Here is a 24,102-nt window from a genome sequence, read left to right as displayed (position 1 = left end):
CAGAGACCGGCTTCAACGACACTGAGAAACAAAAACAACACCAAATGTCATTTGTCTGAATCGCAGGTTTATTCTTGTTTATTTGGGTTTAAATTAAATAAGGCACATTCACATCATCATTAAGACTCGGCTTTGACATCCGCTCAGACGAAGTTCAAACATAAAGGTGGTTCCTGTGTGAGGGAGACAGGAAATAGTGACACTGATGGGAGACACGTTTGCAGCACTCTGCTCGTAACCATCAAATCGACTCTCGAGTAAAACCGTCAAAACCACAAATATGAAACATTAAACAGCAGGACAGTCGGCTGTGATGGAATACCACAGTTTGTCTTTTTCCTCTGAAGACGCGCTCGTTTCATCAGGTAGCTACAACCGTTTCATGAAGCACAGAGACCGAAACTTAGAAATTAACCTGACAGAGGGACAAAAATCAGACTGATTTGTTGCAGTTTTCAGTCATTCATCAGGCTGAACAGTCTGAGTCGGGTTTTTGGGGTTTGGACTCACAGTTTGTGTTCGATGATGTCATGATTTCATGAGGCATCAAGAGGAAGCTCAGACAGTTTGATTCGGTTCTCGACGTCCTTACTGAAGGTTAATAAACCACCTGAGCTGATGGAGCTCTGACTTCGGACCAAAGACCGTTTAGAAACGCTCGCACTCCACGTTTGTGGCCGCTGTCACGTTTTCTTTGTGCACGGATTTGGTCGAGAGGCTGAAATGCTAAATTATCACCACGGACGTCATAGCATAAAAAACATGGCCGTAGGAAAGTCAACGCTGAAGCGCGTTAAGGTGCATTCGTTCTAACGACCAGCAGGGGGCGACGCAAAAAGACTTCCTGTACAGGAAACCGTGAGTCAGTAACACTTCCTGATGAGTTTATGGCCTCAGCCATGAGGTTCAAGTGTTACATGAGAGTTTGTGAGGAGCACAAACAGTCCACAGGTCCAGTTCAGTGACTGTGACTGAAGCCCATCCTTCTCTGCAAAAGAAGCCACGCCCATCGGTTAAGCGTTACAGTATTCAGATGGATGTCATACGAATTCACTCCATACAGTTTTTCTATCAAACTATAAACGTGGCTCACTCTCCACTCGAGGGGTCAGCGGTGTTAATGTTGGTGCTCAAAAATCATCAGCGCCGGTAAAAAGACGGAAATCCTTCAAACAGCTTGATTTGGAAAATAGCCGGCGGTGGTGTTGGATTAAAATCTGCTGGATAAAAGCTCGCAGCGAGGTTCAGCAGCGGACAGGGAGACACACGGAGCTCCACCCTCCTAAATAAAATAAGATCATCCTGATTAAACCAAAGTAAAAAAGTCAGCGGCACAGAGCAGCAGCACAAACTACAGCGAGGACGTTCAAACAGCAAGAAATGAAATCAGCTTGCATCCCTTTTTCTCCGTGAAGGCTGGAAGTGGAAAGCGCTTTAAACTCAGCTGAGACGTTCGTGTTGAAGCTCAATGTAAAGAGTTCCCCGTGCGAGGATGGTTTGGATCTCGCTCGCCTCCGCACAAAAGCGCCGAGCAGTTTTCAAACATCTGAAAAACAAAGTTCGGAAACCTGTCAGTGGAAAAAATGCAGCTTCTAGTTTATGTTAACGAGTGAGAAGGGAGCGCGAGCGGCGCCGAGCCTGCGCGGGTTAAACCTGATCCAGGTGTCTGAGTCAGGGCCGTCTCTGACGTCCCCACTGACGCAAAACATGGATGGTGCCCGACGCCCTTTCAGTTTGCCTGAGGAGGCGGAAACCTCCGAGCGGGACAAATACAACCCGACGCGCTGCAGTGAGAGGACGTTTGGTTCGTGAGGATCCGGAGTCTCGTGTGCTTTTCTTTCGGCGGTCTTCTTGCTACTCGTGCCGTCTGCGCTTCGCGCTCCCTGCATCACTGTGCGCTGGGTTCTGGCTGCTGATTGGCGTTGCTCTCTTCGACTCTTTCGCTCTGGGTCGGGGAGGGCAGGTTAAGGGGATAAGGGGTGGAGTCTTCATCCCTGTGCTCTGACGGTAAGCCTTCAGCTTCCTCGCCAGGCCGAGGGCGGCCGTCAGAAGAGTCTGCGTGTAAATCTCGGTCGGTCTGGCTTTCGGGGTCAGACTGAGCAGACAGGATGTTTGCGAGCGGGACGTCGGCCGAGCTGTCGACCTGCGATGATGTAGTTGACGGTGTGGACGGCGAGGTCTCGCTGCCCGTGCTGCAGCTGGAGGCGTCGGTGGAGAGCGATTCGGCGCCGTCGGGTAGTTCAGGAGCGCACGCGACGTCTGTCGGGTCAGCCACGGTCAGTGCGTGCGTTCGCTCCGGCGTGTGCACTCCGGTGTCGAGGGTGTGAGAGCGAGCCAGGCGCCGCTCTTTGAGGCTTCCTGTGGGGCTGCTGACCGCCACCGTCTCTCCTCGCCTCAGCCTCCACCTGTCCGGATTCACCTGCAACGAAACGGCAGCAGAACTAAAGTCAGTCCTGCTCCAGACCGGAAACACCGATAAATACCAAAATACATAAGAGAACAAGACGCGTGTACCTGGCTGAGGTTTGGAGAACACCTGGGTGGAGAACCTGAAGAACCCTTCCTCATCTGCTGCATCCTGAAGGTGCAGGTGGGAAAAAGGAAAGAAAAATGGGGCTGAGGGTCGATGGTGGAAGGTTAAAGTCATACATTCATGAGAAATAAACTCTGATATTCTCTCAGACTAAAAGCTGCAAATGTCTGTGAAATACACTCAGAAATAAAGCGGAATAAATCACATTTAGGAGGAATCAACTTTCTCTTAATCTAATCCTGCAGCTGCTTCCTCTAGGGGGCGCCACAGCGCATCATCTGCCTCCATCTCACCCTGTCATCCAGCCCTCTACATCCATGAACCTCCTCTGAGCTCCATCTCCACCCTCCCTCCTCTGCACACGCTCAAACCATCTCAGCCTCTCCGACTCTGATCCATCCTCCTCCCTCCCAACGAAGACCTGAGCATCTTCAGCTCAGCCTCCTCAGTTTGTTCTTCTGTTCTAATCTCAGAATATTCCTGAGAAATAAGACTGAATATCCTCTGAGAATATTCACGAGGAAAAAACAAACACTCAAATACTTTCTAAGAATTTTGCATCACGAATATGAAAAGATTCAGAAATGTTACTGCGATTGCGCAGAGCAGTCACTGCACGTGTGGTTTGCTTTCCCTTGATGAGTGGGATGGTTTCTTGTGACTGGTGTGGATTCGTGGCTTGTTTGCGGCCTACCTGCTGATGGACTGAGCCAGCTTCTGCTTCCTGCTGTTGGAGTTATCCTGCAGCCTCAGACGCTGCACGAAGGAATGAGCTGAAAGAGCAAAAGCACAGAAACGATCCTGATTACACGGCTGTGGATCACAGTCCCCATTCTAATGAATGAAATTTAAGTAAAGCCTGCTTTGTAGGATTTATTGCTGGTGTTAGTTACCCAGAGCTCCTTTGGGGACGGAGAGGAGTTTGATCGGTTCATCATCAGGGGAGAGTCCAGATGCTTTCTGCAGAGCTCGCAGGATTTCAGTGTTCTGCACGAGATAACAGGAAGATAAGTCTTCAGACCTGCACGACGGTGCAGCGATGAAGAGCTAACAGCTCCAGGAGAACCCCCCAGGAACGACTCCAAAGTAAAAGAAGACGAAGTTTATACTTCTCATATTCAGCAGATCATGGTCCCATTCTTAATAAATACAATTGTGCACCGGCCACTGCAAGGTCAGCGAGCCGTTTAAGCTCTCTGTGTTGGCGCTGAGCTACAGTTACACACATTTGGATTATTTTGAGCTGTGAATCATACAAAGCTACCCTAGCACAGTCCAAAGACATACATTTGGAGTTGAGCGGGTTTACTTTCATGCTTTCTATGAACTCTGAAGCTTTTTGGGAGCTACAGCTAGCTGAACATACTGGAAGGTGCTGTGCAGTTTCATGCTCATCACATTTTATGATTTTAAAATCATGTATCAGACATCAGCATCGGCTTCAAATTCATTCTGCTGGACTACAAAGGCGGGACCTGCAAAGAGCCCTGATGTCAGCACCGTGGAGTCGGCCTGGTCACTGAGACGGAGCGACGCCATGACGCTGACATCAGGACCCTGTGGGTCCTCAGATTCAGCGTGAGGCACTCCACGACCTTTCCGCCCAGCTCGTAGGCGCAGTCCAGCGGCGTCCTCTGCCTCTTGTTCCTGATGCCAGGAGAGGTTCCGCCCCTCAGCAACAGCTCCACCAGCGCCAGATGCCCGCCCCGCACTGCCTCATGGAGCGCCGTGTTCCCCTGAAGGTTCGCCACGTTCACCAACGCATTACTCTGTGAACACACACACTTTCAGAGTTAATGTGTGTGTGTGTGCGCGCGCGCGTGCGTGCGTGTGTTCACCTGTAACAGGATGGTGGCTGTGTCCAGATTTCCACGCAGGCAGGCGTGGATCAGCGGCGTGTTGCCATAGTGATCCTTTTTATTCAGCTTGGCGTTGCACTCCAGCAGAAACCTCACCACCTAAACATCACCATGACACTCAGAATGACATCATCCTTCACAACGATGACAATAAAATCACTTTTTACCAACAGACACACACACACACCACTGTAGTGGTCACCAGCAATTAGCCGGGTCCCAGTCAGAGTCACAGACAGACTGTGTTTCCACCGCTCAGCTCTACACGGGCGTCTAAGAAAGTACAACCCCTGCAGAAACAGGCTGCAAGGTGAAATTAGAGAAAGTGACCGTGCAGAATAAACAGCTCACATTTCCCCTCAGTGAGGAGAAAACCTCTGAGCGGCACCTGAAACTGACGCTTGGGGTTGGACTCCTCTTTCTGAGCCGTTTCTCTGCTCAGCGACACGAGCGAAGGAGCGAGCGGACTCGTGCAACAAATGAACTTTAAGTCAGCTTTGTGCTCTGCAGTCCGGCTTTCTGATTGTTCACGTTTGAGTCCGTCTTTGTGCCCATTGCATAACTTCTATTTCCTCTGGGTGATATCCAGAACATCCAACAATGAGGATGCTGTGAACTAAAGCTCTGCTGGTGGACACGTGTCCTGCAGTTTACTGAATCTGAGGCAACATCTGCCAGCTGTTGGTGTCCTGAAGTCTCTGACGTCACTGCCTCAGAGATGATGTTGCCTGTCTTCCTTTAATATTGGCTATAAAATAGTTACAGGATGGGCACCAGTTTGTTTCTGGAAAACAGTGAAGATCTGCAGCCAAGAAGAATCTAGTGAGATTATTTTGATAATACTTGTGCACATCAGGCTAATCTAAGCATGTTTTTACCAAACAGCAGCGTAACCTGGAAATCTGCTGCTGTAGAGCCTGACTTTCTGCTCCTTATGTGACGTGTTCATCAAAATTTGAGTAACTCTTTTAAACCTAACTAACATCAGCCAAAACTTCCGACACGTCTTCCTGACAATGTGGCCAAGTTTTCCATGTTTACATCCTGTGCACGGAAAGCTCACACATTCACTTCTCCCTTATCGCTTACCGGGATGTGGCTGTTCTGGCAAGCCAGGTGAAGTGGCGTGGCGCTCTGGTTGGTGCGGGCGTTCACGTTGGCCCCGTGGCGGATCAGCAGGGTGGCCAGCGGCAAGTGTCCGTGGAGGGCGGCGACGTGGAGAGGCGTGAAACCGTCGACGTTGCAGCTGTTTACGCCGAGAGTTCCCGCCTGCTGCACCGATAGCTGCGGGAAGATCAGAGAGTTTAATGGAAATGGCGTCGCATCCACGCTGGTGCACGGGCCGCCGGCGTACCTTCTGAGTGGGGGCGCAGTTTGGGCACTGACACAGAGGGTGGCAAAGCGGAGCCTCCGACCGTACTTCTCCCTGATCCTCCTCTTCCTCATCCATCCACTCCAACAGGTAACGCACCTGAGAAACAGGATGAGCAGACGTCGTCACGTTTCCCATCGAGGGAACGCGACCCTGAGCGTTCAGCACAAATGCAGAAGACTCACCATCTCCACGTCAGCGTCTGCCACGGCTCGCAGCAGCTTCTCCACCTGTCAGTCAAACACAGAGGCGTCAGACACCAACGTTTTCTTCTTCTTTGGTACTCGGAGCTGCACAGACCTCCATGAACGCTTTCTCAGAAATAACGTTTGACCGATTGATTATTAAGTGACCAAACCGGTTCGTAAGCGGATACAAGTGTGGCCAGAGGGGTCTTCAGAGGCTCTACAGGACTGCTTCAACACCACAGACTGGAACATGTTTAAGCAGGCTGCCACCTATAACAACACCACTGACCTCCAGGAGTACGCAGAGACTGTTACTGCCTACATCAACAAGTGTATTGAGGATGTAACAGTCACGAAAACCATAACTGTCCGGGCCAATCAAAAACCATGGATGACAGGAGAGGTCTACAGGCTGCTGAAAGCTCGGAATGTTGCCTTCAGAGATGGAGATGAGGCAAGCCTGAGGACAGCTAGGGCCAACCTTTCCCATGGCATCAGAGAGGCTAAGAGACAGTACTCCAGGAAAATATCGCATCACTTCAAAGACAGCAGAGACTCACGGAGCCTGTGGCGGGGCATTCAGACCATCACAGATTACAAGCCCCCACCACAGACCTGTGATAGCACTATCCCCCTGCTGAACGAGCTGAACACTTTCTTTGCTCGCTTTGAAGTCCAAAACAGCACCACTGCACAGAAGACCCCACCCCCTCCTGGTGACCAGGTGATGACTCTGTCCCCGGACAGCGTGAGGAGATCCCTCAGCAGGATCAATGCACGTAAAGCTCCGGGTCCTGACAACATTCCTGGTCGTGTACTGAGAGACTGTGCAGTGGAACTCACTGATGTCTTCACAGACATCTTCAACATATCACTCATCCAGGCTGTCGTCCCCACATGTTTTAAAGCCACCACAATCATTCCGGTTCCAAAAAAGTCATCTCCCTCCTGCTTTAATGACTACCGTCCTGTTGCACTTACTCCCATCCTGATGAAGTGCTTCGAACGACTAGTCATGAAACACATCAAGACGGTCCTGCCCCCCTCCCTGGATCCCTTCCAGTTTGCGTATCGGCCCAACCGCTCAACCGATGATGCCATCTCCACTGCACTCCACTCAGCACTCACACACCTGGACAAAAAAGACTCATATGTTCGAATGCTGTTCATAGACTTCAGTTCAGCATTCAACACTATAATCCCCCAACAGCTCACTCAAAAACTGGTCCAGCTGGGGCTCAACACCTCACTGTGCAACTGGCTGTTGGATTTCCTCACCGGAAGACCTCAAACAGTACGGGTCGGCAGTAACACATCCAGCACCATCATTTTAAACACGGGGGCCCCGCAGGGATGTGTGCTGAGCCCCCTCCTCTTCACTCTGCTGACCCATGACTGCACTCCATCATACAGCTCCAACCTCTTCATCAAGTTTGCGGACGACACAACGGTGGTGGGTCTCATTAGCAACAGGGATGAGACCGACTACAGAAGTGAGGTGAGACGCCTGGCCACGTGGTGTGCTGACAACAATCTCTCTCTGAATGTGGAGAAGACAAAGGAGATTGTTGTGGACTTCAGGAGAATGCACACCCAACATGCTCCTCTGACCATTGACGGAGCGTCTGTGGAGAGAGTGAGCAGCACCAAGTTCTTGGGTGTGCACATCACAGAGGATCTCTCCTGGACGTACAACACCACAGCACTGGCCAAGAAATCACAGCAGCGTCTCTTCTTTCTCCGCAAACTAAGAAGAGCAGGAGCTCCAGCCCCCATCTTGCACACTTTCTACAGAGGCACCATCGAGAGCATCCTGTCGAGCTGCATCACTGTGTGGTTTGGAGCCTGCAATGCGTCCTGTCATAGGACCCTCCAACGCATAGTGAGAGCTGCAGAGAGGATCATTGGTGTCTCTCTCCCCTCCCTCCAGGACATTTACAGCACCCGTCTCACTAAAAAAGCCCTTTGCATAGCGGCTGATCCCACGCACCCAATGCAAAGCTTCTTCAAGCTGCTGCCGTCGGGGAGGAGACTGCGGAGTCTCCAGGCCAGGACCAGCAGGCTGAAGGACAGCTTCATCCATCAGGCTGTCAGGAAGCTTAACTCCCTCCCGATTCTGCCCCCTCTCCCCTCTCTCCTCCACGGTCTCACTGAACTCTGTCACACACACTCACACACACACACTCTCTGACTCACTCACTGGCCTGCACCAGTTACCAGTCACTTTGTGGAGCATTGGACTGCCATTACCTCATAAGACTTTGTTGTTACACTTTCTCTTACCGTACATTACCAAATCTCCATTTGCACTATTTGCCTATTTGCACTACTCTGCCTGGTTTACACTCAATGTCACTTACCCTTATATTGTATATTGTATAGCTTTCTTGTTATATGTAAAATTGTATTTATTTAAATTTTTACTTTTTAATTATTTTACTTGCATTTTTAATCACTTTTATATTTAAATATATTTAAATGTTCATTTGCTATTTATCTAGGGATTGAGAGTAACGCAATTTCTATTCTCTGTATGTCCTGTACATGTGGCAGAATCGACAAATAAAGTTGACTTTGACTTTGACTTTGACTTGATTGGTGCTAGCAATGTTGTTGTGTTTCCTGGTCAGCGCTCACCTCTCTGTGCCGGACCCGTTCTCCCTCTGGTTTGACCTCCGAGCCCAGGGAGGAGGTGCTGGAGACGGAGGAGCGGCGGCTGCTGCAGTCTGAGGCCAGAGGCGAGCGGCTGGGAGACTGAGAGACAGAAAAGAGATGCTGAAAACACAACCAGCCTCCAAATACTCCCAATGCTAACATAGTTTAGCTTTAGTGTGTGAATGCAGGTCAAATGTGACCACCAGGGTGAACGTTTCAAACATACGTGGTGAAACCAGAGAGGACGCAGAGTCAACTGCGAACATTCGCTCACCAGTTGAAAAGTAGTTCCAGGTTTCACTGGAACTACTTTTCACTGAGTCCCCCTGTTAAACATGCAGCCGCTCTGTCTCGTGAGGAAACCTTTTTGTATTCAATTACACTTTTGTCACATGGATTTTGACAATATTCACTGTGATGTTGGAGATCTGTCCGATGCAAGCGTGAGTGCAGATGAGACTCACGTCGACGCCGCTGCCGCAGCGCTTCCGGCCGTTCTGAGTGGACTGCAGCTGCATGAGGATCTGCAGGAAGACATGAACAACACATTCATTTTACAGTATGTGCGCCATGAAACCAATATGTTTCTTTTTCAGGGAGCACCTGAAGCATCTGTTTACATCATTTGAAAAACCTTTATCGTGCAAGAAAGGCTGAGTGAACATGACTCAGAGACTCTGCAGGGCTAAAGTCCAGAGCCTGGGGCCTGATGCAGACCTGTGTCTGCATCAGGCCCCAGGCTCTGGTACTGCCTGGAGCAGAGATGAAACAAACATCTGATTTTAAAGTGTATCTGAAGCTGGTTTAGTGGACAGACTGGAGAAAGGGGATCAGTCGACCTGCCGTCAGCAGCTGATCAGATTAGCTGCTATCCTCATTATGCTACCACAGCTGTGGGGTGAGGGACTCAAACCAGCACCCACACAGTGGAAGCGTCCTCTGCATGTTCTGGCACAATCGAGTGTCGCTGACCTTGGAGTTCAGGGCGCACTGCAGCGGCGACTCCTTGTTCTTGTTGAGGATGTGGGTGCTCGCTCCGTTCTCCAGGAGCACCTGGATGATGCCCTCGTAGCCCCAGCGCGACGCCATGTGCAGCGCCGTGTCGCCTTTGTCGTTCACCAGGTCCAGACGGCACGTTTGGACATCGTAGTACACCAAGGCCTTCACACACTGACACACAGCATTTATTATTTATGAACATGCTGAGTTATTTACTGGAACAGACTAACCCGGTGGGTTCAAACCAACTGGAGCATTTAAAGGATGAAATGTGAGGACATAACAGAGAGAGCGGCGACGTACGTCCTCGTGTCCGTACATGCAGGCGAGGTGCAGCGGCGTGTTGCCGTTGTTGTCCTGAGCCTCCGTGTTGGCCTTGTAGTGCAGCAGCAGCAGCTGGACAACAGAAACAAAGGAAGGACATCGTTTGTTGTAATGTTCTCCTCCTCTGGAGCGTTCATTCGTCTTTATTTAACGACAAGTTTGTTTGGCTGAGGTCAGACAGCTGCGGCTGATCCAGAACACACATTTCAGTCCTCACTTTGGAAACTGGTTTAATGACTTTGTTTGCTTATAACTCATCTGTTTGGATTATGTTAAAGCTTAAAGGTAGAGGTGATGTTTGAACCTGCCAGTTAAAAATAACCAGACTTTGACTGACAGGTGGGTGGAGACACAGGCGGCTGTAGCTGCAGCTTCACCTCAGCTACCTGGAGTCTCTGAGCTGGACCTCTGCACCGTGTTTGTGCTGCTGGAGCCTTATGGAGCATTTTAATGACATTTTTTTCTGATCAATAATATGGCTGCTGTGAGGTCACTGCACTAACAGACCGTCTAAGTTCAGTTTTTTTAATTTAAATCCCAGGATTTTAGTTTTCTGCGCGTGCTCACCGTTACTCCCTGGTATCCACGCTGACACGCCAGGTGCAGCGGTGTGAGGGCGTGGTAGTCTGTGGCGTTCACCTGAGCTCCTTTATGCACCAGTATGTCGATCAGCTGGGACTGACCTGCCACACACACACACACACACACACACACACACACAGGTTAGTTAATACTTTTTATATATAAATTGTGCCTCGCAGTATTAAACAAACTCATGTTGTGTCACTGCGCGTTAGCAGCCACTCACCGCAGTGAGCAGCGACATGCAGAGGAGTGTAACCCCGGTCATCTCTGGAGAACGGCGTGACGATGGACGGGTCGTTGAGCCGCCTGAAACACGGCGCCAACACTCAGAGTCAGTCTACGGTCAATAATGGCTGAACGCGTCAAACAAGGAGCTTATTGGTCAAAGGTTAGAGGGAGCTTTCAGGAAGTAACCAGTGAGGCTCAATCAGACTCTGCGGTCTGATTCTTACTTCAGAGCTTCAGCTGCGACAGGTGGGCGTGGCCGACAGGTGGCGCTTTCTGCTAGGCCTCACTTTAGCTAACAGGACTGCACAGCGTTTGTGGTGCAGCTACATTTTTGAGTATTTTCGTTTTTAATGGGCCATTGCATAACGGTCTGAAATACACGTGTGTGTGTGTGTGTGTGTGTGTGTGTGTGTGTGTGTGTCTGGGGGTTTCAGTGGGAAGTGAAAATACAAATGGTTTTTATTCCTGATTCGAAGCTCTGATGCACAAAAATAATGGAGAAAAGGGGAAGTGATGATCAGTTGAACAATGAAAATACAAGTCGAAGGCATCACATCAGCTTTTCTCTGCATATGTGCAAAGGCAAAGTCAGCCTTAGAGTGAATTTCCAGCTTCACAGTCAATAATCAGTGTGTCATAAACTCCAGGCAGGTCATATCAAATCTGTACCGTGGAGCCTTTACTCTTCTTTATTCTTCGTTATTTTCATGTGAATGCTTTGACGTACTCTCTGTACCTCTGCGTGTTTGTCTGTGTGAGTTTGGACACTGACCCGGACAGCTGGAGGTCACAGAGGTCACAGGAGCAGAGAGGATGACACATCTTCACATCTTCATCGGCCTCTCCATCACTCAGCAGGCGTTCAACCTCCTCTTCATTTCCATTTGCTATGTGCTACAAAACACACAGGAGCAAACTGAGCATTAGCAAAATCTCGCCACTAGATGACAGAAGACTGTAGATTGCCGTCAAATGAGTGTTCTTCGGTATAGTGGAGGGTATAGGATAAACATGTTAGCCAAGAGAGATCAAAAACATTAAATTCAGACTTTCAGAGTGCACCCCATAACAGCCGTAGCCAGCGAGCGTGTTGCTATCACTGTTTGGGGAGCGGATCCATCCAGATGCAACCCAGGGGTTTTCCACATCTGTCTGCTGTTTACCTCAGCTGTCAATGCTGGGTGAGAAGTATCCACCTTTATTTACTCTTGAGGAGTCAGGAGTCACTTTTGACTGCTGACAGTGTTACTGAGGTAAACCTTTCTGTTGGTAAGCTGCTGTTAGCCTCTGTTAGCTGCTGTGTTTTTGCTGCTGTTAGCCTCCGTTAGCTGCTATGTTAGCCTGTTTTTCTGCTGCTGTTAGCTATTGTGTTTTTGCTGCTGTTAGCCCCTGTTAGCTGCTGTGTTTTTGCTGCTGTTAGCTATTGTGTCTTTGCTGCTGTTAGCCTCTGTTAGCTGCTGTGTTTTTGCTGCTGTTAGCTATTGTGTCTTTGCTGCTGTTAGCCTCTGTTAGCTGCTGTGTTTTTGCTGCTGTTAGCCTCTGTTAGCTGCTGTGTTTTTGCTGCTGTTAGCTATTGTGTTTTTGCTGCTGTTAGCCTCCGTTAGCTGCTACGTTTTTCTGCTGTTAGCCTCCGTTAGCGGCTGTTAGCCTGTTTTTTTGCTGCTGTTAGCTATTGTGTTTTTGCTGCTGTCAGCAAAAGTTTCTATAAAGTGGATATAACTGACACTTAGTGAATAAACTTTCATATCATGTGAGAATGTAATCATACTGTTTATCTGAGGGAAAGTGGGTTTTTCTTAGGACCCTCAAGCTAACAATCTGATACGTTAGCTTGTATTCAGGTGTTAGAAGGGGGAGGGGTGTCCTTCCTGGCCACTGTACTCAAATATGGTGAGGGGATATGACGGCTTCCACAAACCCACTCCTATGTATTTTTAACAGATTAATTATAAGTTTATCTGAATGTATCAGCTTCTTGGAAGACGTAATTACTCTGATCTATGTACAATATAAAAATAACCCCCAAAAATAGTTACTACACATTTAAATCACTTTCATGGCCTGGAAAACACCAGGAAACATAATGAACATAAACAGAAGAAATGCCAACAGAGGGAACAGAGCTGAAGATTTTAAGTGCTAAATAACAGTTTTTATTTCACTCTCTTAAATTCCTTCTCCTTCAAACTGAATTGGACCTCGAAGGATCTGTAAAAACATTCACAGCATCAGGAGAAGCTTTTACATCCCACTGTACAAAAAAAACAAATACACATCATGTAGGAGCAGTTTTAGACATCATGCTGATCTTTTATGGGACATCCGCTAACGTCTCGGGCTGCAGCTCACCTCAAACAGACAATTAATGGGCGTGGCTACACCCTGAGTCAGCAGACTCATCCTCTCCTTGAACAGCGCCTTGTCGCTGAGCTCACCAGAGCCCTGAGGAAGGAGGCAAAAACAGGAGAAAACACATGGATGATCTCCAGCACAGTGAAGCAGCTGCTGAGATACGACAGCAGTGTGTTTGTGTCTCACAGAGTTCTGCAGCTTCCCCAGGTTGATGTACTCCACCGCCGCCTCGAAGGTGCTCAGACAGTAGCTGAGCTCATCTTTACTCGAGTGGCTGAAGCAGAAGTTCCTGATGTAGCTCAGGTTGGCCATCCTGAAGATAAGACAAATTAGATCACCCAGCTACATCTTATTAACCCAAATGATGTTTCATAACTATAGATCATCCTCAGCAGCCTCCAGTTAGGCTGCCTTTCACTGGAAGATTAATTGTGCTTATTTATAGAGGAAAAATCACGCGCTGTGGACAGTTTACTGTCAACAAACATTATGAATTCAATAAAGTAATCAAATATTGCAATAAAAAATGATGCATTTGATCATAAAACATTAACATTGATTGTTAAAGTCACTATTGGAGGCCACCGGTCCGTGTACTCAGCTGCACAGTGCAGTAAACGCAAAAACTTCACCTCCTGCCTCATAGGGGGCGCTGCAGAGTTCAGACTGAGCAGGTTCTGCTGCAGAACAAACACAGGAACCGCTCGAGATGTTTTTAATATTAAAATGTCTCCAGGTTGTGAAGTTTGCGGCACATTAGAAAATATAAATTCCAATTATAGCAACTTTCTGTACTGTGGCATCGTGGACACGCCCGTTATCGAAAGCTCAAAAGGATCTGATTTAACCTCCAAGAGGAAAGTGTGACCCACAAAACCTAAAAATATAAATGAAACGGACACAGACGCTGCCAAAATGAGATGTTAAGTTTAAAAAACTTAATTTTTGGTCCGACTGTTCCAAATTTCACAAATGTGGGTGAAGCCAGTGTTATAGTTTATCCACGCCCACATGTGAGACCTGCAGAATCGAGCAGGGCTGCGATACCATCCCTTTGACCCAAAACTGTAAAACTGTGAGTCGTCTTTTTGTTTTCACTGCCTCATTTTTTCCTCATTTCTCTGCATTTTATTCACGACAGAAGGTCAAAGGTCGCAGCCAGTTCCCCTTTCGCTCACCAGTTGGGGATTTCCGTCTTCACCAGCAGATAGAGGACGACAGACAGCAGGTCGTCGGCGCTCACGGCTTCTATGCTCACTGTGGAGGGAGACACACAGTCAGTGAGTGGAAACTGAAGAGTCATTCTTCCCGTTCATCTCTCCCTCAGCTCAGCACTAATGAGTAAACTGGCTTCTCGTCAGCTCGGCGCTGCAGGCTGACAGCGGGGTTGTTGCCGTGATCCAATAAGCTTGGATTACCAAAGCAAACTGCACAAATGGAAGCTCACAGAGTCGGTACTGTCCTTTTCTTTAGGGAAACACAAGAGTCACACAGCCGCTCTCTGATGAGTCCCGCATTTCCCTGCATTACACGTTTAATAAGGTGGTTTCTCTTATGTCACCGCGAGAAAATAAAGGAATGGTCTCATTTGTCAGACTCCTGGATCTAATGTGATTTTCTCAGAGTGATCCAATTGAAAACTATTAGATATTTACAGTTTTTTTTGTCCTGTTTGGGACTTTTTCTACAAACGTGTCCAAATGACATAAACTGAAGTTTAATTTGACGTTAAATTCGATTAGATCTGCACCGCATTTAAATCAGCTGGCTAACACTGGGTCACCCCTGGTGTCACCGAAACAGCTGAAAACAGCGCAGGCCTCCCAAGCTCTCAGACTTTGTGTTTTTGCAGCACAGCCCAAGGATGGAAACTACGACATGATCGCAAATATTACGTTAATATTATCAATAATATGGATTAATGGCAACACGGTGGTTAGCACTGTTGCCGCACAGCAAGAAGGTCCTGAGTTCAATTCCAACATCAGGCCGGGGTCTTTCTGTGTGGAGTTTGCATGTTCTCCCCGTGTTTGCGTGGGTTCCCTCCGGGTACTCCGGCTTCCTCCCACCGTCCAAAGACATGCAACTTGTGGGGATAGGTTAATTGGATAATCCAAATTGTCACTAGGTGTGAATGTGAGTGTGAATGGTTGTCTGTCCCTGTGTGTCGGCCCTGCGACAGACTGGCGACCTGTCCAGGGTGTACCCCGCCTCTCACCCTATGACAGCTGGGATAGGCTCCAGCGCTGCGACCCTGAAAAGGATAAGTGGAAGCGAATGAATAAATGGATGGATTAATGCCAATGGACTTGCAACCTCTGTGTCTGTGACAAATTACTTTCTACTGCAAGCCTCATCCACACCTGTGCACGACCCAACATCCATGAATCCACCTGAGGAAACTCGGGGTTCAGCGTCTTGCTCGAGGGTGCTTTGGCATGCAGTATGTGGTGCACCACAGACCAGCTGCAGACTGACTAGAACTGGTTCCAATGTGTTGCAAATCTGAGGCTGCAAGGGACCCGCTCACGGCGAGCTGTGACATACTTCCATTAAAGCGAGCGCTGAAGCTCCACACACACATTTAAACTGCTTCTCCTACAAAGGAGGTCGATGAGCTCACACACTCGTTTTAGCTCCGCACACACAAACCAACAGAGTAAGTACCGGTGCGTCTCGGGGTCTGGGTGGCGGTCAGCGCGACTCTACGCAGGCAGAGCAGTTTGAGGAGGGGGGACGTCTGCTGGTTGAGCTGGCTCAGCTCTCTTTTAGCCCGAGACAAGTTTATGCTGCAGAGACAGAAGAACGGGGGACAGACGATGGGTCAAAGACATCGAACGGACACATTCACAAAGCTTCAGTGGCTCGGGCTAAAGGAAGGAGGCACACAGCTAAACAACAGATTCAATTTACAAAACAGAGACAGAACCAATCACACGGTGCAATGAAACATGACGCAAGTCTTCATGATCGCTCTATTTCACCAGTAACCCTTGGATGGTCTCCACTGTTGGGACCCTGAGCTGTCCCTCGGGTCAGACTGACCAGGACGTATTTAAAAACAAGTCTGAAATAAAATTTGACTTCATAAACCATGAACACGTATCGTGTTTGTCTATGCGAGCTGCTGGAACGCTGCCACGATCAGGTCACCTTAACTGGGTCCGTGTAAACGTTGAAGGCATTTTGCACATTTAAACATCGTCTGTAACGTGTTCAGAACAGCAAGCGCTGGTTAAACCTGTCAGCAGAACCAGATTTGACGCTGCAGAGGTCTGGGTCTCAAAGTCCGCTCCGGTGTGGAACTGACCTGAACTCGGGTTTGACTCCCAGCTCTTTCTGCTGCAGCTCCTGCAGACTCCTGGTGGTTTTGTTGAAGGCAGCATCCTGTCGACCGGCAGCACAAGAGACGGGAGAGGAACTTTTGAAACTGTCAAAGCCTCTTTTTGGGGTCATCACAGTAATAAAGAGCAAGAAGGAGAAATATTAAGGCTTCCATCACTGAAACAACGATCCCTCTGCAAAGACAAGTGATCCCTGCAAGCTGCGTGTTTGACGTTATATCTGCAGCAGCGCGCAGCAAAAACACCACAGGGATGTGTGTGTATGCAGGAGGCACGTGAGCAGATCACTCAGGATCTGGTGGTGGAAGAAAGCGGACGAACAGACGGTTTATTCGCTCCCTCGTTACGTCTAATGAGGAAATCTGAGCTCAGACCTACCTGGCTGGCCTCAAGCGTTCCCACAAAGTTAAAGATTAATTCATGGATACCATGATGAACGTACATCTGGGAAAAGAAGAGGAAAACCAATATTTTAATACGTGTCAGGAACAGCTCATCAAAGTTTCTCACCTCACACCAAAATAGCTGCATGTTTGGATTATTAAGCTGCTTCTGTCACATGTAGCTTTGCCCACATTGAGCTCCGTCTTATTTTTTGTAAATATCTTATTGAGTTATTCGGCTTATTAATCGATTCCTTTACAGTTTCACTGGCATGAAGCAGGAAGTTACGTGTGACAGCTGTGGGAGCTTCTGCATGTGTTTGATGAAATCTGACTTTCTTGCAAACTTAAACTTGCGTCTACGTGTCAACCTTTCTCCTTCACTGAACCCAGAGACGTTACCTCCACAGCCTGTTTGAGGAGCGTCATCTGAAGCTCCTGCTTTGCCAGAAGTTTCTGCAGAAAACACAAAGCATGCAGGGGAAGAGGAAGGCGTTAGAGGATGTGATCAGGCCCAAAACTGCTGAGTCGCAGACGCCGCGGCCACATATCATCGAATCATCCAGTCCAGAGGAACTCGCAGCATCCTGCGTGTGTGCGTCGGGTCAGAGGTCACGCTGATTAAAGGAAGCTGATTTGAAGCATTAGTTACGGCGGTCACATGACACTGTTTGGGGTTCGATCCTTTCCGAACCGGAGGAAACGATTCCTCCCCACATGACAGCAGCAAAACGCTCACGTGTGCAAAGCCAACAGATGAACGTAACGTGGCCGCATTAACACAACATTTTACAACAAGGTTGATCTAACGAAGCATTAACGACCAACGATGATGTTTCACCAGAATGCTTCCTCTGGTTTATGTGCTGTTTCGTTTCATTTCCCACAAAGAGGGAAGCGACTGCACCGAGGTCACAGATGCCTGAATCAACGAAAGCAGGACTTTTCTGAACTACAGCTGCCGACTCAGTACAGCCCCCGCTTACATGCAACGCTCACATGAGCTTCTTCTGCAGTAAAAAGCATGTTGGACTGTCATGATTGTTCACAGCACACTGCTGAGCATCTGTGTTTCCTGCCTTAACACAGGACGTTGTGAGGGAATCACCAAGTTTGCACACAGCAGAAACAATGAGTGACAGAAATCTGCATTTTCTCCCAATTTTTATGTTATTTTAGAGATTTGAATAAGAATCCTTTTAATACAGGTGATTTTGCTAAAACCTCTGTAGTTGGTGCCACAGATTCAACATCCTGACCGACTGGACTGCTCGTCCTTTGTATGGTGCAAATCTCTTATCCAGCTCAGGCTCACAGCGGACTGGATCGCTGTTAAACTAAAACAGCAGCCTCTCAGTGAGTAATCAGCACTTTCCATCAGCTGCTCTTCCCTCCGGCAGAATCGGCTCTCAAACACAAGCTCACAGTTTTATTAAAAAGAAACGAAGCGGAGACACGGAGAGCTTTAACAGTCACATGCTCAAAAAGCACGGCCGTGTTACTCGACCACGTTTCTCACGCCTTTGATGTCATCGTGCAGCCGAGGGACAAACGAAACAAAGTCAGATAATCACACGAATAACCGTGAACGCACCGAGCCACCATGCAAACCAGAGAAGCACGCGAATAATAAAAGACATAGAAGAGTGAATATTGGCCCCAGGTGAAGAAGCCAGAAATAAATATTCTCCAAATCAAGGAGAGAAAGGCGGATTTTCATTCAGCCAGTTTTAACGTGACAAATAAAGATTGTTTCTACTCACCAGGTGAGAGTCTCTCAGCAGACACTGAAGACACTTAGTGTAAAGACCGTTCACCGAGTCCTGACAGGAAACAGAACAGCTGTTAGCTCAGCAGGAAAGAAAAAAATCGAACGCAAAAATCCCCTAAAGACTCGAAAACATTCAAACACATTAACGCTAAAAAGATGCACGCTCTCCTGGAGGTGTTGTTTGTATTGTTGTCATGTATTAAATCAAAGTGAAGCTAGCTGGAGGAGCCTTAAACCTGCACTCTTTTTGATGGCCACTGGGGGGCGATAGCTGCAGCTGTACAATGACAAGTTCTGTAGACATGTGACATCAACTTGTCTGCCAATAACAGGCCTCGAGACGAGTCTGCAACCATCTGCAACCACAGGGAGGATTTCCAACCAGCTGTGAGTGACGCTGGAGACCGATGGTAGCTGCTGGGAAACCATCGCTCAAATCAGTCGGTGGCCCTGGTAACCACCAGACACTGACACGGATTACCCAACCAGCTGGAAAAACCTTGTGATTGCATCAGTATTTCTGCCTTATCTGAGTCATGGGAGCGCAAACCTGTCTGTGGTAAAAGAATGACGAAACCTGTGAGGCGTGCTATTTTAGGTCAGACACGCGCAGAGCTCCGTTTCCTTCAGACCCCCGTTTGTCACTCTAGTCCGTTTATCACCAGGGTTGTGTTTTGTGTCTGTCATCCCTACTATGTGGTGCCGGAGTCCCTTCCTCTCCTGCTCCCTGAAGGCCTGACAGAAGCTCTGGATGTGCTTGTCCATCTTCTGGGCGTGGCGGCCCAGGAACTCCCTGACGTCCTCCAGGCTCCTCAGGCTGTAAGAAGACGGCGTGCTGACCTCGGACAGGCTCGGGTCCACCTCCATGGGCCTGGAGACGCACAGGATGCTGTAGCTTTGCTCCCGGTCGTTGTAGAAGGTCTCCTCGAACAGGATGGGGATCGACACTGGAGCCGGGAACCCGGATCCCAGCAGGACCTGCCTGTCCTGGATCCGGACCTCCTGTAACACACACAGAGGTAAAAAGCTGTTAAACAGCCTCTTTTTGTATTTTTAGGACTGTAAAAGTAGGACAGCGGTGCGTTTAAACTCAGCCTCTGGCAACAACGAGCAGCACAGACTGGCTTGTGTTGAAGACAGACCTTCCCGTCCGCAGTCTTATAACCGTCCTCCACGGGCTGCAGCACATAGCTGTCGAAGTGAGAGTCCGAGTAGCTGCTGAGGGTCAAACTTCCACAGCAGGGCACCAGAACCTGCAGGTTCAAGGCGACACGCAGGGTATTCCATTTAGAGCAGGGCGATATGGCCAAAAATATTTATCACGATATATATTTGAAAATTTGCGATAACGATATAACTGACGATATAATTGATGCGAGACAAAATACAACTCCACAACATTACTAGCGCAAAAAGACAATCTTCCATTTATTTTCACTTAAACAAGAAGCTGGTTTTTATGTACATTAAAGCTTTATAAAAAAATGTAACAGTGCAAATGCAAATTCCTTGCTGAAAGTTTAACCAAAAGGCATTTCCAGTAGAAATGGGCTGACATATCCTGAGCATAACCATGTATAATATCCACTGAAGTTAAAAAGAGGTGCTTTGCAACATTAAACTGCAGTGTGCAGTACGTATTTTTCGGACCATAAGGTGCACGGGATTATAAGGCACATTAAGCGAAACAAAGCAGTCAGATAAATCAAACTTTATTAAACTAATTCTTCTTGCTTCCTCCACTTCTGTACCATTGATTCATTAATGTTGAATTCTCCGGCAGCTGCTCTATTCCCATGTTGTTGCAGTATATTAATGACTAACCTCGTATTGTGGATGGATTATCTCAGTTGTTCTCCTGACTGAAGTTTGGTCCGTTTACAGCATCCTGCCATGCGATTGCATTTGTCTCTAACCATGAAGACCCTTCACGTTAACTTTTATAAGTGGAAAAGTGTTAGTGTTCGTCCTCCAGCTTCACTGTTTATGTTATGCTAACATAGCTGTGTCGCTAGCGATCACGTAGCACATCATTATATACCAGCTAGCCCAACTTCAGTAACCCTACAAACGTCACTGCTGTTTAGTTTCCTGTCTTCATTTATGTTGGAAGTGATAGCAGAGCTGTACGTTTGATTTTTTTCAGAAATCTCTCAGTCAGAACATGCTATATCATGTTTAGGTAACTAGCGAAACTAGCGAGCTAACTTCCGCTAGCTTCCTGCTAGCTTCTAACTCCGTTAAATGTAATAACTTTTGTTTTCATGGATGCCTGGAAGTTAAACTTTATAGTTACACCTCGTAAAGCAGCAATGCTGATCGTTTTATTAAAGATGAAAGAATTTAGACAGTTTTTAACTCTTAGTGATGCTGCAGTGTTGTTTGACCTGAAGCATACGGAGTTTAGGACCCAGATTACTCCCAGATTTAAGAGCATCTTAGTCCGACAAATACGACAATAACGACGGCCGCTTGCATGTTCTGCAAAAAAATGTGCTTTGTCGTGTATCTGACGGACAAACACCAAACCAGTTCCACATCACTGAAGTTGCACCATTTTTACAAACCAATTCTGGTTCATCTGTTTCACTCAACAATCGGCCATGTGCGTATGAAAACAAAGGCACTGCGCATGCGCGTTTTACTCCCATTCTATCGCGATATTTCATTTTCCTATCGTTGCCTAACATTATACCGGTACTACCGTGAACGGTATAATATGGCCCAGCCCTAATTCCATTTATTAAGCACTCAGCACAGATTTAGATTTCCGATGGTCTGAAAATAGCGCAGAAACACTGACATTAAACAGGCGTCATTTGTTTTTAAGATGTTCACATGAAGTCAATAAATGCACATGACCTGATCGGCAGCATTTGATTAAGGATCTGAAGACGCAGTCACGAGCCAGAGCAGCTGCTGAAGCCCTGACGTATGCACAGCATGTGCACGCTGTGCCATGTAGAACTGATTTTTCCGCCTCTGCTGCGAACCGCAGCTTTAATGCACTTACACGCATTTTTTTTCCCCACTGATGTTTTGACGGCGTGCAGATGACCCAACTGGCCGGCGTTCAGACATCTGATTCTCATCTGCTGCTCCAGGCGTCCGATCGTCATCTTTAACAAGCTCAAACGAGGTTTAGAGCGCCGCTTTGCAGCTTGTCAGCTCATCTGATATCTCTGCGCTTCACTGACAGCCAAATGAAATGTATCAACCCCGCTTTAACAGTCCGACCAAAACAATGCTCCTCTAACTCACTGAGAGTGAAGGGATGGCAGCAGAGCGCGTTGAAACCACCAGAAACCCCACGCTGACCCACCGTGAGGCAGGAAGTGGTGTAAAGGTGTCGCTGTGTTTGAAACCCCGGCTGAGCGCGCTTCTTTTACCTCAAACATTGTAACAGAGATAACGTCCCCGACTCTGATCTTTAACCTGCTTTAAGGGGCTGGTGTGATTCTCAGCTGTTTGTAGGCGCAGCCTTCAACCACTGAGGAGGAAGCGAGAAGCTGTTCTGTGATAGAAACTGGCAGAGCTCTGCAGCCGGCTCACACCTGGACTTATTCAGGTTCTGCTGCAGTTATTTTGAGCTCTGTGCCGTTTCCTCATTTTCACCTCCCCCCTGTTGTTTATTAGTGCAAACCTTCCTGAGCAGAGACAGACGCTCAGACCCCCAGCCACCTGCAGACGAAGCAACACGAGGGTCTCCAGCTGCACACTGATGTGTTCCTAACACAGACGAGCAGCGCCGTCTCTCTGGCGTGTGCTGGATCTGCCTCGCGGTCTCATGCCTGACATCACTTCCTCCGTGAGGCAGCCGGGTCAGATGGACCTGAGCTCCTCACCCTGTCACCGAAGCTCAATTCTTCTGCTTGTTCCCTCCATTCACAATTCCTACTATCAGGGCTGTGCGATATGACCACAATCTCATATCCCGATATAAGACATCTGTCGTCCCGGTAACGATATAAATCAAAAATGTAACATTTTCTGTAAAGTCTGTGAATCTCGGGCAGCTCGACCTGCGTGAAGTGTTTCCAGCTGTGCGTCGTGTAGCTGGAGTCGAGTGTTTTAACCGATGCATGAAACGATACATTTTTAGACATAAGTTGTAACGGCGCCGTTTCTTTGTGAGTATTTATTACACGGCGTGCTGCGGGGAGAAGCCTGCTCTAACGTCTGAGTCTAAGCTTTATTTTTTAGCACCTGGCGTCTTTTTTACTTCTCATCTGTAAACACTCTGCTCTTTCACGTGATTCAGTTTATTTTGAAAAGTCTCAACAGGATCCTGAGGTTTATTGTGAAAGGTTTATGTGGAACATAAACAAGCGGACACGCGATGGCGTTACCGTCGTTGTTGCTGACAACAACGCATAAAAACAGGCGCTTGTCCGTCCGTAGTGTGGTTTTATTAAATATAAGAGAAAGAGAGAACTTTAAGAAATGAATACAGCCACTGCAGTGATCAAAGCATGAACAAATATTGCTGTAACAGTTTATTTTGCGACACCACGAAACAAACGACAGACGTTTTTATATCGTCATCCGATATATATCGTTATATCGAACAGCCCTACCTACTGTTACATTTAATCACATCTGCTCAGTCTGAAGCATTTTCCACCCATTTTTAAAAAACATTGATCATCTAAGTGAATATAGACGCCGCAGACTCACAGCTATATGACACCCAGACAGAGCGCTCTCTGATTAATCGCCGTCTGATATCGTGATCCGGTAGCTGATCCTCACATACATGCAGGTGGGCTTGTCTGGTGACATAAATGAGATGACGGGTCAAACTCACGATGCCGTGGAGCTCTGCCACTTGGCTGCAAAGGTCGGGTCTCTGCTTCTCCAAGGCCAGGTAGAAAGGATTCTTCAGGATGTTCTCATCATATACAGCCATAAGGAGCTGGAGGTCTGGATCCTGCAGACGGGACAGGAGGATGATGGGAGGAAAGACCTTAATTATCAACCAAGTACGTGTCAAGGACTTTTATAAGTATGTGACCAGTTAAACCCTTCGTGGGGAGAGGACTGTGGGGTGCAGTCCTGTCAGGACTCATCTTCTGGGGATTATAAATAATTGTAGAGAATAAATCTTCCACATCAGCCTCTCTGAGAGCAGCTGCTGGTTTCCTGTCGATAGCATGTGGCAATACTGCTCATTGATGTTTGAGAAAAGCCAAGCAACAACAACAACAACAACGACAAAAGATCTCATGATTCCTTAATGCCTCCAAATTTGAATCTTAGGACAAGACCTGAAAACAAGCTCATTTATGGTCTTTGAGGCCACCGGACAAGAAGTCCCTTTCAATCTCGTTTCCAGCCTAATGTGGGTGGGGGTGGGGCTTATGTTCCCATCTCGTTCTGTCAATCTGCAGTGTTCAGGCCCCCCAGAAGTCGCTCACGGTCACGTATGAAGCTGTGCTGCCTGGATCTGAAGAAACCAGGGCTGCTTCTCTCTCAGCTGATCCAATTCTTATTGAACTGGTTTATTTCC

The 24,102-nt window shown here is 47.8% G+C and overlaps 1 protein-coding gene across 1 annotated transcript in view; it reads right to left on the bottom strand.

The window, feature by feature from the left end:
- Nucleotides 1–66: 66 nt before the first annotated feature.
- ankrd27 (ankyrin repeat domain 27 (VPS9 domain)) overlaps nt 67–24,102 on the bottom strand; it is a 30,470-nt gene continuing 6,434 nt past the window's right edge. Inside the window, exons 2-28 of the mRNA XM_080869663.1 lie at nt 23,401–23,523; nt 19,736–19,846; nt 19,287–19,595; nt 18,586–18,645; nt 17,225–17,278; nt 16,818–16,883; nt 16,406–16,482; nt 15,763–15,884; nt 14,274–14,352; nt 13,282–13,408; nt 13,093–13,185; nt 11,516–11,637; nt 10,739–10,821; nt 10,498–10,613; nt 9,910–10,002; nt 9,580–9,777; nt 9,072–9,131; nt 8,590–8,706; nt 5,950–5,994; nt 5,747–5,863; nt 5,482–5,676; nt 4,372–4,491; nt 4,129–4,302; nt 3,427–3,520; nt 3,228–3,306; nt 2,515–2,578; nt 67–2,419 (exon numbers count right to left, since the gene is read on the bottom strand). Coding sequence (XP_080725789.1) covers nt 1,889–2,419; nt 2,515–2,578; nt 3,228–3,306; nt 3,427–3,520; nt 4,129–4,302; nt 4,372–4,491; nt 5,482–5,676; nt 5,747–5,863; nt 5,950–5,994; nt 8,590–8,706; nt 9,072–9,131; nt 9,580–9,777; nt 9,910–10,002; nt 10,498–10,613; nt 10,739–10,821; nt 11,516–11,637; nt 13,093–13,185; nt 13,282–13,408; nt 14,274–14,352; nt 15,763–15,884; nt 16,406–16,482; nt 16,818–16,883; nt 17,225–17,278; nt 18,586–18,645; nt 19,287–19,595; nt 19,736–19,846; nt 23,401–23,502 — 3,408 coding nt within the window. The 5' untranslated portion in view covers nt 23,503–23,523 and the 3' untranslated portion in view covers nt 67–1,888. The remainder of the gene's footprint in view (nt 2,420–2,514; nt 2,579–3,227; nt 3,307–3,426; nt 3,521–4,128; nt 4,303–4,371; nt 4,492–5,481; nt 5,677–5,746; nt 5,864–5,949; nt 5,995–8,589; nt 8,707–9,071; nt 9,132–9,579; nt 9,778–9,909; nt 10,003–10,497; nt 10,614–10,738; nt 10,822–11,515; nt 11,638–13,092; nt 13,186–13,281; nt 13,409–14,273; nt 14,353–15,762; nt 15,885–16,405; nt 16,483–16,817; nt 16,884–17,224; nt 17,279–18,585; nt 18,646–19,286; nt 19,596–19,735; nt 19,847–23,400; nt 23,524–24,102) is intronic.

Source organism: Rhamphochromis sp. 'chilingali', assembly GCF_963969265.1.
Source record: "Rhamphochromis sp. 'chilingali' genome assembly, chromosome: 2".
Taxonomy (NCBI): Eukaryota; Metazoa; Chordata; class Actinopteri; order Cichliformes; family Cichlidae; genus Rhamphochromis; species Rhamphochromis sp. 'chilingali'.
The sequence above is the reverse complement of the archived record's forward strand: the minus strand, read 5'-3'. Positions and strand labels throughout refer to the sequence as shown.